The sequence below is a fragment of the Haliotis rubra genome, unplaced genomic scaffold, assembly GCF_003918875.1.
Source record: "Haliotis rubra isolate DU_JTF1 unplaced genomic scaffold, ASM391887v1 Scf358, whole genome shotgun sequence".
Classification (NCBI taxonomy): domain Eukaryota; kingdom Metazoa; phylum Mollusca; class Gastropoda; order Lepetellida; family Haliotidae; genus Haliotis; species Haliotis rubra.
Genome location: NW_025767033.1, coordinates 897,357 through 912,782, shown reverse-complemented (window position 1 = coordinate 912,782; position 15,426 = coordinate 897,357). Strand labels below are relative to the sequence as shown.

At 41.6% G+C, this 15,426-nt stretch overlaps 1 protein-coding gene across 2 annotated transcripts in view; it reads left to right on the top strand.

The window, feature by feature from the left end:
• LOC124285295 (serine/threonine-protein kinase N2-like) overlaps positions 1-15,426 on the top strand; it is a 96,922-nt gene that overhangs the window by 63,779 nt on the left and 17,717 nt on the right. For both annotated transcript variants that reach the window (XM_046721499.1, XM_046721498.1), the window contains 7 exons: positions 6,815-6,977; positions 7,447-7,595; positions 10,267-10,493; positions 12,431-12,576; positions 13,345-13,454; positions 14,214-14,357; positions 15,161-15,236. In XM_046721499.1, the coding sequence (XP_046577455.1) occupies positions 6,815-6,977; positions 7,447-7,595; positions 10,267-10,493; positions 12,431-12,576; positions 13,345-13,454; positions 14,214-14,357; positions 15,161-15,236 (1,015 nt within the window). The remainder of the gene's footprint in view (positions 1-6,814; positions 6,978-7,446; positions 7,596-10,266; positions 10,494-12,430; positions 12,577-13,344; positions 13,455-14,213; positions 14,358-15,160; positions 15,237-15,426) is intronic.

Below are 15,426 nucleotides of genomic sequence, written 5' to 3'. Positions count from 1 at the left end.
GAACTGGCTTGACTTGTGACACACTGGCTTGACTTGTGACACACTGGCTTGACTTGTGACACACTGGCTTGACTTGTGACACACCGGCTTGACTTGTGACACACCGGCTTGACTTGTTATACTCTGGCTTGACTTGTGACACGCTGGTTTGACTTGTGATACACTTGTTTGACTTGTGATACACTGGCTTGACTTGTGACACTGGCTTGACTTGTGATACACTGCTTTGACTTGTGACACACTGGCTTGACTTGTGATACTGACTTGACTTGTGATACACTGGCTTGACTTGTGAAACACTGGCTTGACTTGTGACACACTGACTTGATTTGTGATACACTGGCTTGACTTGTGACAACACACAGGCTCCAATCAGCATTGATGTGGTGTAATGTCATGTAACATATACAATTTAGAAATACAAAGTGTCTCACTTTCCTGGGTCTCGTTCCACATAGCAACCTTAGCGCTGCGACTATCGTAAGTCTATGTTAAGGTATGGTAGTTACGATCTCATTTACGCTAAGATCATTGTGTGGAACAGGGCCCTGATCTTGCGCTCAGATCTTTATGTGCTCAGATCTCTATGTGCTCAAACCTCTCTAAGACTATTGTAAATATATGTAAAGTGGGCAAGTGCTGTAGCTGATGTGACCATGTTGAGGTAAGAGAATTAAATCACCTTAGTACTAAGATCCCTTTGTGCAGTGGCTCCCTGGACCCATTGGGACAAAGCTGAGTATTGTCACTGTATAATCGGTTCTACAATACATACAAACTTGTTAACGCAGTTAACTCAGGTATTCATTTTATTCTAAAAATGTATGTATTTTCATTCACACTTTAACATGTTGCGTATGTTTTAGGATTTGAGTTTGGATGATAATTGAAAAGTGACGAGGAACAAACATGTAATACTGACACGATACAGCCTGTGCCTACAAACTGGATATTTAGCCCTTGGCATTATTTTCCGTAGATTGTATGCGCTATTCACCATCATTAGCTGAGGTTAGTAGACCGAACAGAATTTTGCTTGAGTCGGGTTTCCGACAAGTGGCTATAGTTACCGACTGCAGCTACACCATTTCATCAGTGTTCCAGCTCCTTGCCTGGTCACTGCGTACAAGATGCCATTAGCAATGTCTGTCTGGGCAGTCTATCACATAATAGACTTGGCATGTTTATCGAAAATGATCCCACGCTTTTTTCTCGTGTGGGAGGAAATTAATTAGCTTTGTCTGGAGTACTATCCAATTTGTTCGAGTCTCTAGTGTTTAATGACAGACACTCTGTCCTTAGATTCAGCTGAAATATGCCTTGAAAAAGACAGGCAGAGTGAAATGGACGACAGTGATAGTGAAATTGACGACAGTGATAGTGAAATTTACGACAGTGATACTGAAATTCATTACATTAATTGACACCTGTTCTCCCGAAAATAACAAGCCTTTGTAGTTATAGGAGAACAAAGGCATACCACCATATATCCTGTGATATATATCACACAGCCCGGACTGTAATGGACGTTGTATGCAGGCATGCTCTGTCGACTCTCTTCTTGCTGCTTGATAGGCTACAGTTTATTGTCTGGATTTAATTGGCAGGATGATATGAGATGTACTTCTTTAGCCAAGTTTTTGTTTCCATGGTTACATGGTAATGTAATATGTAGTTAGTGGTTTTCTTTCCAGACTGGTTTGTCTCAAGTATTCTTTGTTGCTTTCATTGATAATAAAAATCGTTATGAACTTTTTGCGTATGTTAAATCTCAAAATCTTCATCATCATCATCATCATCATCATCATCATCATCAGTGAATGTTTTGAATTTCTTGATACTGTCTTTTTGAGTTGAGGTACTTTTCCGATTTAGTAAACATTCATGTCCGAAATTGGCACCTCTGCTTTGGGGAAGTGATAAAGGCGTAACAGTTAATGAAGGGTGAGGGATAGTGGCTGTTGATGTCTTGTGGAGCTCCCTGTTTATGTGGGACTGTGAGATGAGAGGAGCCAAAGTTGAATGTCATCAGTTTTATGACTGACATAAAAGTGTTGAACTGATATATGAAATTGGGAGTGATGTTTACAATGTTATCTCTTGACACACACATGGACTGGTTTAAGGATGTTTGTTTACAAGATGTTGTAGTTTTTTATGACAGTGAGAGGTACATATTTGGGCCAACCACTGCATTCTTGAGGTGGGTGGGGAGAGGATTGCCTCATTTCTAATTGAACAAAACATTGCTTTGCTTAAAAACATGGCAGATAGAATTGTTTGCCTCAAGAAAATCCTTTTTAAGTCTTGCTTCATACAACCTTGAGGGCAGTGGGTTGCCTAGTGGTTAAAGCGTTTGCTCGTCACCCTGAAGACCCAGGTTCGATTCCCCACATGGGTACAGTGTGTGAAGGCTATTTCTGTTGTCCCCCACTGTGATATTGCTGGAATATTGCTAAAAGTAGCAAAAAAACTCACTCACTCACTCACTCACTCACAACAGTGAATGTCTGGTGCCAGTATCACAACAGGCTCTCCTGTTACATGAACCTTCCATGCCCAGATGGAGATGAAATACTGTAAAGAAACAAGCTTAACTTTCATTGCTCAGTGGCAACATGCAAAGATTGATTTAAAATATATTTCTGCTTCCATTTCCTTCCTCCCTTTCCTCCTTACGCCTCTTGTTCCCCACCGTCTCCTCTCTTTCCCTCTACCCCCTCTTCCGCGAATGAAACTGAAATGCACACACTAACCATCCAAAACATATTGCACAGACACAAACACTAACCAATACTTGTACACATTAACATTGAAAGACAAATGCGCTCAAAAACACTAACACTAACATAGTCTATTGCTAACACACAATAAGACAAACCACAATATAATAACACACACTATACACACACACATGCACATGCATGCACGCACACACGCTCACACTGAAGTGCTGGCATGCACACAGGCACATACAAAAACACACACAAACACAGACATACGCAAGCACATACGTCTGTCCAGAAAGTAAAAGTGAAAACCCTTCTCACTCATCACAGTTGTTTACGCTCCGATTGTGTCTCATAATCAACATTCTCCAAAAGAACTTCACCATGCTTCCAAATTACCCCCCCATTAACTTTACAGTCACCTGAAGTATTTTGTATTTGTAATCAAGTCGTTATCACTGCGTTCAAAGAAGTAATTGCTTACAAATGCCTCAAACCTCTCAACCGACCAGCCCTAAAATTCCAGTTGCATCTATCGCAACACCTTGCCAAGAAAGCATCATTATAAAACCTGCACATGTCATAAATGAGAAATTGAGTTGGAGATACGCGGTAAAGGATCGTGCGTGCTTGTTGGCAGTGGCGGCCTGTGTTAGACAAGGCTTCAGTAATGGGAACGCATAATTGTTTGGGGAAGGCATGTGTTGCTTAATTTCATAGATAATAACTTACAAATCTGGTTGGAATAGTCAGAGGCGAGCGACACAAAAATGGTTGTTGAGTTGTCTGTTGCCAGAGCATTTGTTGGTGTTCCCCCGGAAGATTATCCTGAAGAGGGAAAGGAGGCTTCACATGGGGAGAGTTCACATTTGTTGAAATTTAAATTTTGGTTTTAATTTTTTTACTGCGATTAGTTTTGTGGTTGCCTGTGACCATCGTCCTGTTGAACGTTTATAGGGTGATTCATGTTAGTTGCCAGTATTAACATGTTGACCCCTGTCAGTAATTGGAGAATTTGTTGCCAGTATTTAACATGTTGGTGCCAATCAGGTGATTAAAAAATTGGTTGCCAGCATTTAACCTGAAGGTCCCTGTCAGTGATTGGAGAATTGGTTGCCAGTATTTAACATGAAGGTCCCTGTCAGTGATTGGAGAATTGGTTGCCAGTATTTAACATGAAGGTCCCTGTCAGTGATTGGAGAATTGGTTGCCAGTATTTAACATGTTGGTCCCTGTCAGTGATTGGAGAATTGGTTGCCAGTATTTAACCTGAAGGTCCCTGTCAGTGACTGGAGAATTGGTTGCCAGTATTTAACCTGAAGGTCCCTGTCAGTGATTGGAGAATTGGTTGCCAGTATTTAACCTGAAGGTCCCTGTCAGTGATTGGAGAATTGGTTGCCAGTATTTAACATGTTGCAGAGGCCCAGATAAGCTGCGTATCCGGGTAAAATACGCATAGAAAATTTCCAATTACACATTGAAAAATAATTGTTGCATACCAATTACGCAATTAAAGTGTTAGATACGCAAAAAGTTTCAAACAAATGCGTACGGAATATATTTATAAAAATCGCTTGCGTAATGAAAAAGACATTGATTACTATCAAGTTGTACTGTCAGTATAGGATGAATGATTTTTTATTAAATCATTTCCATTATATTTAAGTCTTCGATTAAGGTTTTGATTAGGTATGACCTAAGGCAGATCATACCTGCTTAGTAAACTTATTCAAGGACATAATACTTAGGTGAGTAATTTTTTAACGACTGAAATACGCACATATTTGAAACCAGTGGGTAACGGAAAAGGAAATACCCACTCAACATTCATAATACCCACTCCAAAAAAGTACAGTGGGTACAGTACCCACATGAGCTAAATCTTATCTGGGGCTCTGATGTTGGCCCCCGTCAGTAATTGGAGAATTTGTTGCCAGTATTTAACCTGTTGACCTCCGTCAGTAATTGGAGAATTTGTTGCCAGTATTTAACATGTTGGTCCCAGTCGGGTGATTCAAAAATTGGTTGCCAGCATTTAACCTGTTGACCCCCGTCAGTAATTGAAGAATTTGTTGCCAGTATTTAACATGTTGGTTCAGTTGATTGGAGAATTTGTTGCCAGTATTTAAAATGTTGGTTCAGGTGATTGGAGAATTGGTTGCCAGAATTTAACATGTTGGTTCAGGTGATTGAAGAATTAATTGCCAGTGTTTACTGGCGCAAGGTTCATTCAGGTGATTAGAACTTGCAAGGTTACAGGTGATGGAGAAGAGAATGAATGATGGGATTCCATTTGCAAGCCTCCCAGATTGACCCATGCCAGGTGATGGAGAACTGGCTGCAAGGATCCCATACTGACCCATGCCAGGTGATGGAGAACTGGCTGCAAGGATCCCATATTGACCCATGCCAGGTGATGGAGAACTGGCTGCAAGGATCCCATATTGACCCATGCCAGGTGATGGAGAACTGGCTGCAAGGATCCCATATTGACCCATGCCAGGTAATGGAGAACTGGCTGCAAGGATCCCATATTGACCCATGCCAGGTGATGGAGAACTGGCTGCAAGGATCCCATGGTGATGGAGAACTGGCTGCAAGGATCCCATGGTGATGGAGAACTTGCTGCAAGGATCCCAGATTGATCCTCATGGATGATAGGAGAACTAGTAGCCAGCATGTTGATCAGAACAGACAAATGGTTGCTTGTAGACTAGTGTGGCCCATGTAGACCCTCCCTTCCCATGATAGTAACCACCTGATATCCAGATAGATACAGGTCTTTTAGAAACATGCCTGCTTGTATTTGTAAATCCTACTTTTTGAGATGTTCTTGTGAAGTGTATAAGCTGGAATTAGAATTTAATGTTTATATTTTGTGAACAGGTTCTGTGTGTGGGAGATGTTCTCTGTCGTTAGTTATGTCATCTGATCGCACTCTGTTTATGAGCGAGACAGAGAACAACGCCAGTGTAGTTGCCTCCATGTCTGTTGCTGAAGTCAATGTAAACACATCTTTGATTTCCAGTCAGCTTGATTATCTTGCTGTGAGAATTACACCCAGTGTTTTCCTGGAGACTGTAACTCTTTTTTATTTGAATTGTAAGCCTTGTGTACCTCATGGTAATTTCGTGGTGAACTGCGGCTTTGTTGGGAGGAAAAGTGTTGACTTTCACAAAGTTGTAAATGTTTAAACGTTTAAACCATCACAACTTTAGGTCTCCTTATCAACATTAAGCTGGCAAAGTATCGTGTAAAGGAAATACTTGAATTTAGGACAGAATAACCATAAAAACACAAGTTTGATACTTGTAACTGTAAACAGCACAAAAATGTAGGGTTGAGCTGACTATTGCTCCATCGTGATGACCTGATTGTTTTTTCTTCATGATGATCTGACTTTTCTTCTTCGTGATGACCTAACTGTTCCTTCTTTGTGAGGGGCGGTGGGGTAGCCTAGTGGTTAAAGTGTTGGCTCATCATGCCGAAGACCCGGGTTTGAATCCCCACATGGGTACAATGTGTGAAACCCATTTCTGGTCTCCCATGATGTCTCTGGTGTTCTGATATTGCTGTTGTTGCTGGAATATTGCTAAAAGCGGCGTAAAACTAAGCTCAGTCAGTCAATCAATCTTCTTCGTGATGATGTGACTGTTTCTTCTTCATGATGACCTGACTGTTTCTTCTTAGTGATGACCTGACTGTTTCTTCTTCGTGATGACCTGACTGTTTCTTCTTAGTGATGACCTGACATTAGCTTCTTCATGGTGACCTGACTTAAGCTTCTTCGTGTTGACCTGACTGTTTCTTCTTTGTGATGACCTGACTTTAGTTTTTTCGTGTTGACCTGACTGTTTCTTCTTCATGATGACCTGACTGTTTTTCTTTGTGATGACCTGACTATTATTGTTTTGCTGTATTAACTTCCAATATTTTGTGTTGACCAGACCTGTTGTGCTGACCTTGTGAGCTGACCTGCCTATTGCTGTGTTGATGTGACCTGTGTGTTGTGAGCTAAACCATGTTGTTATGTTGTGAGCTGACCTGTGTGTTGTGAGCTGACCTGTCTGTTGTTTTGTGTTAAGGTGAAGCAGGGAGCGGAGAACATGCTGACAATGTACAGCCAGGGGTCACGGGACAAGAAGCTCCTGGCTGAGGCACAGCAGATGTTGGAGGATGCCAAGGTGAAGACGGAGTTCATCAGGATGCAGATCCTTAAACTGTCACAGGACCAGGACCAGTCAGATGGTGAGTAGCATGTGATGGCTGATTGCAGCAGCTGGACCGACTCTGTACGACAGGAAGACAAACACTGACACAGATACACAGAAGGCCACACAAAAACAGACACATCATGTTATATGAAAACTTTCAGGCACTTCAGACATTGCTGAGGCATGTGCCGCTAAACTTCCTATTTCTGAACATTTTCCTTTAGTTTGTATTTGAGAATCAGACTCTCATATGCCGATTTGAATGCTTCAATCCCTTGTATCCAGAAGTTAGAGAATTTACCTGATGTGACCAATAAAGGTGCCCTCTGATCTTCACTTAGAGAGGCATTGTATTGGAATGAAAGACTTTACGCGTAAGTCCAATACAAGTCTGTGAAGGCAAGTAGGTCCCTGTGGACCTAACTCATCATGGAACCCAAGAAGGTTCTCCTCAGATGGGGCAGAAGGACCACTTTTGATTTGTGCTTTTATTACTGTTTCAGGTCAGTGTCAGACATTGTCTCCGCTTGAAATGAGAATTGAAGAACTGCGGCATCATCTACGAATTGAATCAGCTGTCACAGAGGGAGCCAAAAATGTGATAAGGATTTTACAGAACTCTAAATCAGAGGACAAGAAGGCCTTGAAAGAGGTGAGAGAATAACAAACAAGTAATTTGGAAATTACTCAGCATCAGAAGATGAACTGGTGAAAAGGTAGACTTTTTAATGTTATCAACAGAAGATGTTTTCTTGAAAGCTGAACTATCTTCACCATTTGTGCATACCAGTAATCCAGAAAAAGTGTGCCAAGATGAGAATAAGCCCCTTGCACTTGAACGTTTGTTGAGAGACTGGGTTTGATGGGTCTCGGTGACTACATGGAATCATTCCTTGATGGGTTGCTCATTATATCAACCACTGGTTTGTTTTTCCCAGTCCAGACTTCATTGTTCACCTGCTATCAAATACGGTTGCTATGTTTGTGGTTGGTGTTCATCAACAGTCAGTCCCCAACTCAAGAAGAAGTGGGCATTTTATGACTACTTCGTTCAGTTCATATAGTTTTTGATCGGATGTGGGAATCTACTGTAAAATGGCCTCGATCTGGCTGATAATAGTCTTTGGACGGTCTTATTATTCATTATTTCAGGTTGGTTGGGTAGTCTTCTGGTTAAAGAGTTCCCGCTAAAGGCCCTGATTCAGTGACCCACATGGGTAAAATGTGTGGACTCTTCCTTGTGATATGACTGAAATGTTGCAAAAATGAACTCAACTCACTGATCATTTCAGCTGTTGAATAATCTTGTATTTGATTTCTAATATGTGTCCTGTAAAACAATGTAAGCCATTACTGTATGGATCAATCTTATGCTGTCCCCAGATGTATAATTATTGGAATATTACTTAAGATGTGAAAACCCTTCACTCTTTCTTTCTTGTATTTCTACATTTATTCACAATCAGCTGTTCCACAGAGTTATTATCGGTTGAACCTTTTGAACTGTTGAAAATCAAGTCTACCCGTATTGCCTCCTCCAGCAGAGATGCCAACCCATACGATTTTATTGTATTTGTTACCAAAAAAAACCCACACAATATACGACTACGATAGCAGTAACAATATACGATTTTTTTTAAAAAATGCATAAAATTTAATTTTCAAATAGCATACGTACCATACACAATAAATTTCGATCACATTTATTCAGTATCAAGCTATATGTGGATACTTGCTAATGATTTAGGCAGGTACAACATTATTTAGACTATTACTCTTAGACTATATATTTACATTTTTTATTTAATATGAAAATTCTTTGGAAAAGTTCATGCTAATTTTGGCCAACAAATACTAATTTTGAATCAGTTTTTGGCCAAAATACTAATTGGGCTAAATTAGGGTTGGCATCTCTGCCCGAGGTCTGACACCTGACCCAATGGTCACTAACATTGCAGCTTATTATCCTGGGACTGTCAGACCCTTACCTGTTGTTGTTAGTTGAACCAGAGTGTGAACCTCTTGGAAGTCCCTTCCCACGTGGAGGACACTCACATCCTGGGTTCCGTGAGTGAGGAGTGAGTGAGGTCCTGTAGGAGTGGGTGGCAGGAAACTTGGGATTAGATCATCAGATCAATTTTGCATTTGTCTGAGGACCTGACTATTGTTGTGAGGACCTGGAGCCCGTTTCACAAAGCCCTGTTACCGGTACGACCTCGTAAAGCAGGTCGTAGACCACCTCTTACTTTTTTACCCCGTTTCACAAAGCCCTCTTACCGTTACGACCTCGTAAAGCAGGTCGTAGACCACCTCTTACTTTTTTACCCTGTTTCACAAAGCCCTGTTACCGGTACTACCTCGTAAAGCAGGTTGTAGACCACCTCTTACTTTTTTACCCCGTTTCACAAAGCCCTGTTACCGGTACGACCTCGTAAAGCAGGTCGTAGACCACCTCTTACTTTTTTACCCCGTTTCACAAAGACCTCATATTTTTACACTGTGCCGTAAACAGCCCAAAATTTAGGACCCTGATTGACCTGTCGTAAATGCTTTAGGAGGTCGTAAATACTACAAAGATGGCGTGAACGATTATGGTACTGCAAGTGATTAACACGAGCAAACAAAGAAGACCTAGAATATTTAGAGACAGGTCGACCGTGCTCGACACACTGGATGACATGATGTCGAGATATAGATTTCCTAGGCACGTTATTTTCGAACTGTCTTTCTGAAACGGTCGTAAAGGAGGTCGGAATAAGGTCGTAAATAAGGTTGCATGGGCTACGACCTCCTAAATTTTGGAGGCTTTTGTGAAACGCGGTACTGGCTTTTGGGTGAGGACTTGGCTCACAGTTCCTTGATGTTTTGGCTATTAGCATTTCAAAATTACATTCCATGCAATGATGTAACTCTGATGAACACCTTTTTCTCTTTGATGGTCATGAAACAAAACATGTTACAGTAGGTATGTCTATGGTATTAAAACTTAAAATTGGAAGATTTTTTAGACTCTGGGCTTGAATATTGGTCCTGGAACTGTTCGATTATCCTTAGAAGCTCATCCTTGGTGCGGGGCGGTGGGGTAGCCTAGTGGTTAAAGCATTCGCTCGTCACTCCCGAAGACCCGGGTTTGATTCCCCACATGGGTACAATGTGTGAAGCCCATTTCTGGTGTCCCCTGCCTGTGATGTTGCTGGAATATTGCTAAAAGCGGCGTAAAACCAAACTCACTCACTCACACATCCTTGGTGCATATGTATTTCCTAGAACATTGTAATGCAGGCTTAAGACATACTCATTGATTCTTTCACTTTGCTCTTCAGGCCCAGGCTAACCTGAATGAGTCAAGTCAGAAGATCGACCTGATGCGGATCTCCCTGGAGAAGCGCCTGACCGAGATGGAGCCGTCCCCGAAGGTGCAAATGCTACAGGAGGAGATCAACCAGCTCCTGCACCCCACCTACCACGGGGTGCGCTCATCAGTCAATAACAAGCAGCACAACTCTTCCCTGGCCAAGGCTGCTGCTGTCACAGGCAAGCTGGAAGTCAGGTGGGTGGACATGCTTGTACCGACATGTAGCTCTAACTGTTGAGAGTGTCAAAAAAGGGGAGTGTCGTAAAGGTTGCAGTGTCAACTGTGCCATCTGCTGGTGTAGGTCTGAATTGAGCACCAGCCTGGCAGAGTTGTCGGTGAAAACTGAGGATCAGATGGATGCCCAAATACGAAACCCTTCTACATGACAATAATAAACATGCATTGTTATCCTGCTTGAGATACTGTGACCTACTACAGATCTATGCTATAGATGCCCTGCTACAACTGCCCTGTTATAGATACCTGCTGTATCTGACAGCTACATTTGATCTACTACAGATCTGTTATAGATGGCCTGCGACAATTAATGTACTGTTAATGAAATACTACACTTGACCAACTACAGATCTGTTGTAGATGCCTTGCTAAAGATGCCCTGTTATAGTTGACCACTGTGACCAGCTACAGATATGTATATTCCCAGCTACAGTTGACCTAGTACAGATCTGTATGTGCCCTGCTACAGTTGACCTAGTACAGATCTGTATGTGCCCTGCTACTGTTGACCTAGTACTGATCTGCATGTGCCCTGCTACAGTTGACCTACTACAGATCTGTATGTGCCTAGCTACAAATGACCTACTACAGATCTGTATGTGCCCTGCTACAGTTGACCTACTACAGATCTGTATGTGCCCTGCTACAGTTGACTACTACAGATCTGTATGTGCCCTGCTACAGTTGACCTACTACAGATCTGTATGTGCCCTCCACAGTTGACCTACAGATCTGTATGTAACCTGCTACAGTTGACCTATGACAAATCTGTATGTAACCTGGTACAGTTGACCAACTACAGATCTGTATGTGCCCTGCTACAGTTGACCTACTACAAATCCATGTTATAGATTGCCTACTACTGTTGCCCTGTTATAGTTGACCCGCTGTATGTGCCCTGCTACTTTGTGACCTGCTGTATGTGCCCTACTACAGTTGCCCTACTACAGATCCCTGTTACTTGTGTGCAGGTTGGTGGGTGTAATTAACCCACTGTATGTGCCCTGCTACAGTTGCCCTACTACAGATCCCTGTTACTTGTGTGCAGGTTGGTGGGTGTAATTAACCCACTGTATGTGCCCTGCTACAGTTGCCCTACTACAGATTCCTGTTACTTGTGTGCAGGTTGGTGGGTGTAATTAACCCACTGTATGTGCCCTGCTACAGTTGCCCTACTACAGATCCCTGTTACTTGTGTGTATGTTGGTGGGTGTAATTAACTCACTGTATGTGCCCTGCTACAGTTGCCCTACTACAGATCCCTGTTACTTGTGTGTATGTTGGTGGATGTAATTAACCCACTGTATGTGCCCTGCTACAGTTGCCCTACTACAGATCCCTGTTACTTGTGTGTATGTTGGTGGGTGTAATTAACTCACTGTATGTGCCCTGCTACCGTTGCCCTACTACAGATCCCTGTTACTTGTGTGTATGTTGGTGGGTGTAATTAACTCACTGTATGTGCCCTGCTACAGTTGCCCTACTACAGATCCCTGTTACTTGTGTGTATGTTGGTGGGTGTAATTAACTCACTGTATGTGCCCTGCTACAGTTGCCCTACTACAGATCCCTGTTACTTGTGTGTATGTTGGTGGGTGTAATTAACCCACTGTATGTGCCCTACTACAGTTGCCCTACTACAGATCCCTGTTACTTGTGTGTATGTTGGTGGGTGTAATTAACCCACTGTATGTGCCCTGCTACAGTTGCCCTACTACAGATCCCTGTTATTTGTGTGCAGGTTGGTGGTTGTAATTAACCCACTGTATGTGCCCTACTACAGTTGCCCTACTACAGATCCCTGTTACTTGTGTGCAGGTTGGTGGGTGTAATTAACCCACTGTATGTGCCCTACTACAGTTGCCCTACTACAGATCCCTGTTACTTGTGTGCAGGTTGGTGGGTGTGCAGCAACTGCTGGAGGACATCCCGACCCGGAGAAAGGACAGCTTGCAGCTGATGATGTCCAGTCCGGGGGAGAGTCGCAGCCTGCTCCGCCGCGGCAGCAGCAAGACCTACAACATCAAGGACGACCTCACAAGTGTGTACATAACCCCCAAATCATAGTGGTGCAAAACACTGTGTTATATCACAAGTATCAGTGTGACTTTCACTTAGAATACACACCCAAATGTTGTGTTATCTCACCTATTCTTATGAATAGTCTTCAGGAAAGTAACCTGAAGTATGAAAAAACTATGAGGTGTGAAAAAAACCCAGGAACTATGAAAAAATGTAAACTACAGTTGTCACGAAGTCAACTTGAACACTAATTTTTGTTTGTTGTAACAGGAGTATATCTGTCAGTTTGTTATAACAGGAGTTTGTTATAGCAGGAGTTTGTTATATGCATTTCCTCTTTTCTATGATGAAATATGCAGCAGTTTGTTTTAACAGGAGTTTGTTATAACAGGAGTTTGTTATAGCAGGAGTTTGTTATAACAGGAGTTTGTTATAGCAGGAGTTTGTTATAACAGGAGTTTGTTATAGCAGGAGTTTGTTATAACAGGAGTTTGTTATATGCATTTCCTCTTTTCTGTGATGAAATATGCAGCAGTTTGTTATAAGAGGAGTTTGTTAATGCATTTCCTCTTCTGTGATGAAATATGCAGCAGTTTGTTATAACAGGAGTTTGTTATAGCAGGAGTTTGTTATATGCATTCCCTCTTTTCTATGATGAAATATGCAGCAGTTTGTTACATCTGTCAGTTTGTTGTAAGCGAGTTCATTGTAAACTTAGTCTACTGTATTAAAATACTTTGAAATTTGCATGAAAATCCAGTGAGTATGGGTGACTGATGTGTTGTAGATGAGGTGATGGCAGTGTTGAAGCTGGACAACGTCTCGGTGGGGCAGACGTCATGGAAGACGTGCAGCCAACAGTGCTGGGACAACAGATACACCATCGACCTTGACCGGGTATGCAGTAAAGCTTGTGTTGAATTATCGCTGCTGTAGGACACTGACTGCTTCACTGATTCAAGTAGCAGTTCTTTTACATGTGAATCAGATGACTCTTTGATTGGTGGTTGTAAATGTTTGACTTTTTTGGAATCATGGTGTGCGATATGATGCTCATGATATTAACCACTGTTTGTTGATCTCTTAATTGTTACACATACTATAGTCCGTTTGGCTCAAAAGCGGACCGATGAATTGCAATCTAACTCGAAAACTAATAAACAGAAAATACTCAATGAAACGCTGATCATAATCAAAACGTCAGACCAACTCTGTGAGGTTTTTGCAGAATTTATGTCCTAAAAATTAAAAAGTTGGTGTTCGAGACGGCACAGCACAGGTTGATGAATCAATAACTTTGTCGGTACTTGTGCACGTGCTTCTCTAACACCTGGCTGTCCCTTTCTCTGCACTCCTCCCTCGTAACAAATAGTGAACTGTGCCAATATTTTAATGATAGTTTGTTAAACAACTCTTTTAATTTTAGGACATAAATTCTGCAAACTAATCACAGAGTTGGTCTGATGTTTTGATTATGATCAGCATTTCATTGAGTATTACATGTTTATTAGTTTTCGAGTTAGATTGCAATTCATCGGTCCGTTTTTGAGCCAAACGGACTATAGAATCTTATTGAATAAACAGCCTATCATGGTAGATGTTTCATCAATATTGTCACTCAACATTCGTTTCATTTTGTGTTGTTTATTGTTTCAGTCGAGGGAGTTGGAAATTGCAATATTCTGGCGAGACTGGCGGCAAATGAGTGCATTAAAATTCTTGAGATTAGAAGACTTCTTAGACAACCAGCGCCATGGTATTACAATACACCTGGAGCCACAGGGCATTCTCTTTGCTGAGGTAAGTCACATAGCTACCTTCTTGTTGTCTCTCACAAAGTTTAACATGGTCTTGGTTTTTGTGATTGACATTGTGCAGAGGTCCTCTGTCAGTATTAAAAGGTTTTATATGCCCAGAATCTCTATATTTTGTATACTGTGAAGCAATAAAATATTTAAGGTACAGAAAAGATGGCCTGGTCTGATTTTAAAACTAAGCATGGCCTTGCCCAGTAAGCAATAGGTCTGATGTTTTACTGATATCTTCAGAGCACTTCAGGAGTATAAAGGAGTAGACATTGAAAAACACTGGACTGAGTAGCATTCCTATTTAGACCAGGGGCTAGCCTAGTGGTTAAAGCGTTCACTCATCACGCGGAAGACTCGGGTTCTATTCCCCACATGGGTACAATGTGTGAAGCCCATTTCTGGTGTGCCCCCTCCTTGATATTGCTGGAATATTGCTAAATCAACTAAACTCCCTCACTCACTCACCTATTTAGACTACTTTTGGACTATTACCAGGCTGCTACTTTTACCATTAGGTAGTCGGCAACCCTGAAGCTTGACTAGAGAAAATATACCTTTTTCATCACTATCAGTGAAAGTATTTAGATTATTCCAAGAGTCTGATCCTATTTCAGGGAGTAAAGTACCTCCTTTGTTGTTCCAAGTGGGTAAATGGAGGGTTACTTTTAGTAGTGTAGGTAGAGCTATATTGAAAGTGAATTCCAAGTATCTAGACTTTGACCTCTCTTTTATCTTAGGTTGAAATTGGGAATATTTCTGTGAATGGTTAGATATAAATGTCACTGTTTGTTTCAGATTAAGTTTGTTAACCCCACATTATCAAGGAAACCCAAACTACAGAGACAGAGGAGAATATTCCCCAAGCATAAAGGTCAGTACCCTCTGATGTAGGTGTGGGTGGTGGAGAAGATACTGTATAGTCCGTTTGGCTCAAAAGCGGAACGATGAATTGCAATCTAGCTCGAAAACTAATAAACAGAAAATACTCAATGAAACACTGATCATAATCAAAATGTCAGACCAACTCTGTGAGTTTTTTTGCAGAATTTATGTCCTAAAAA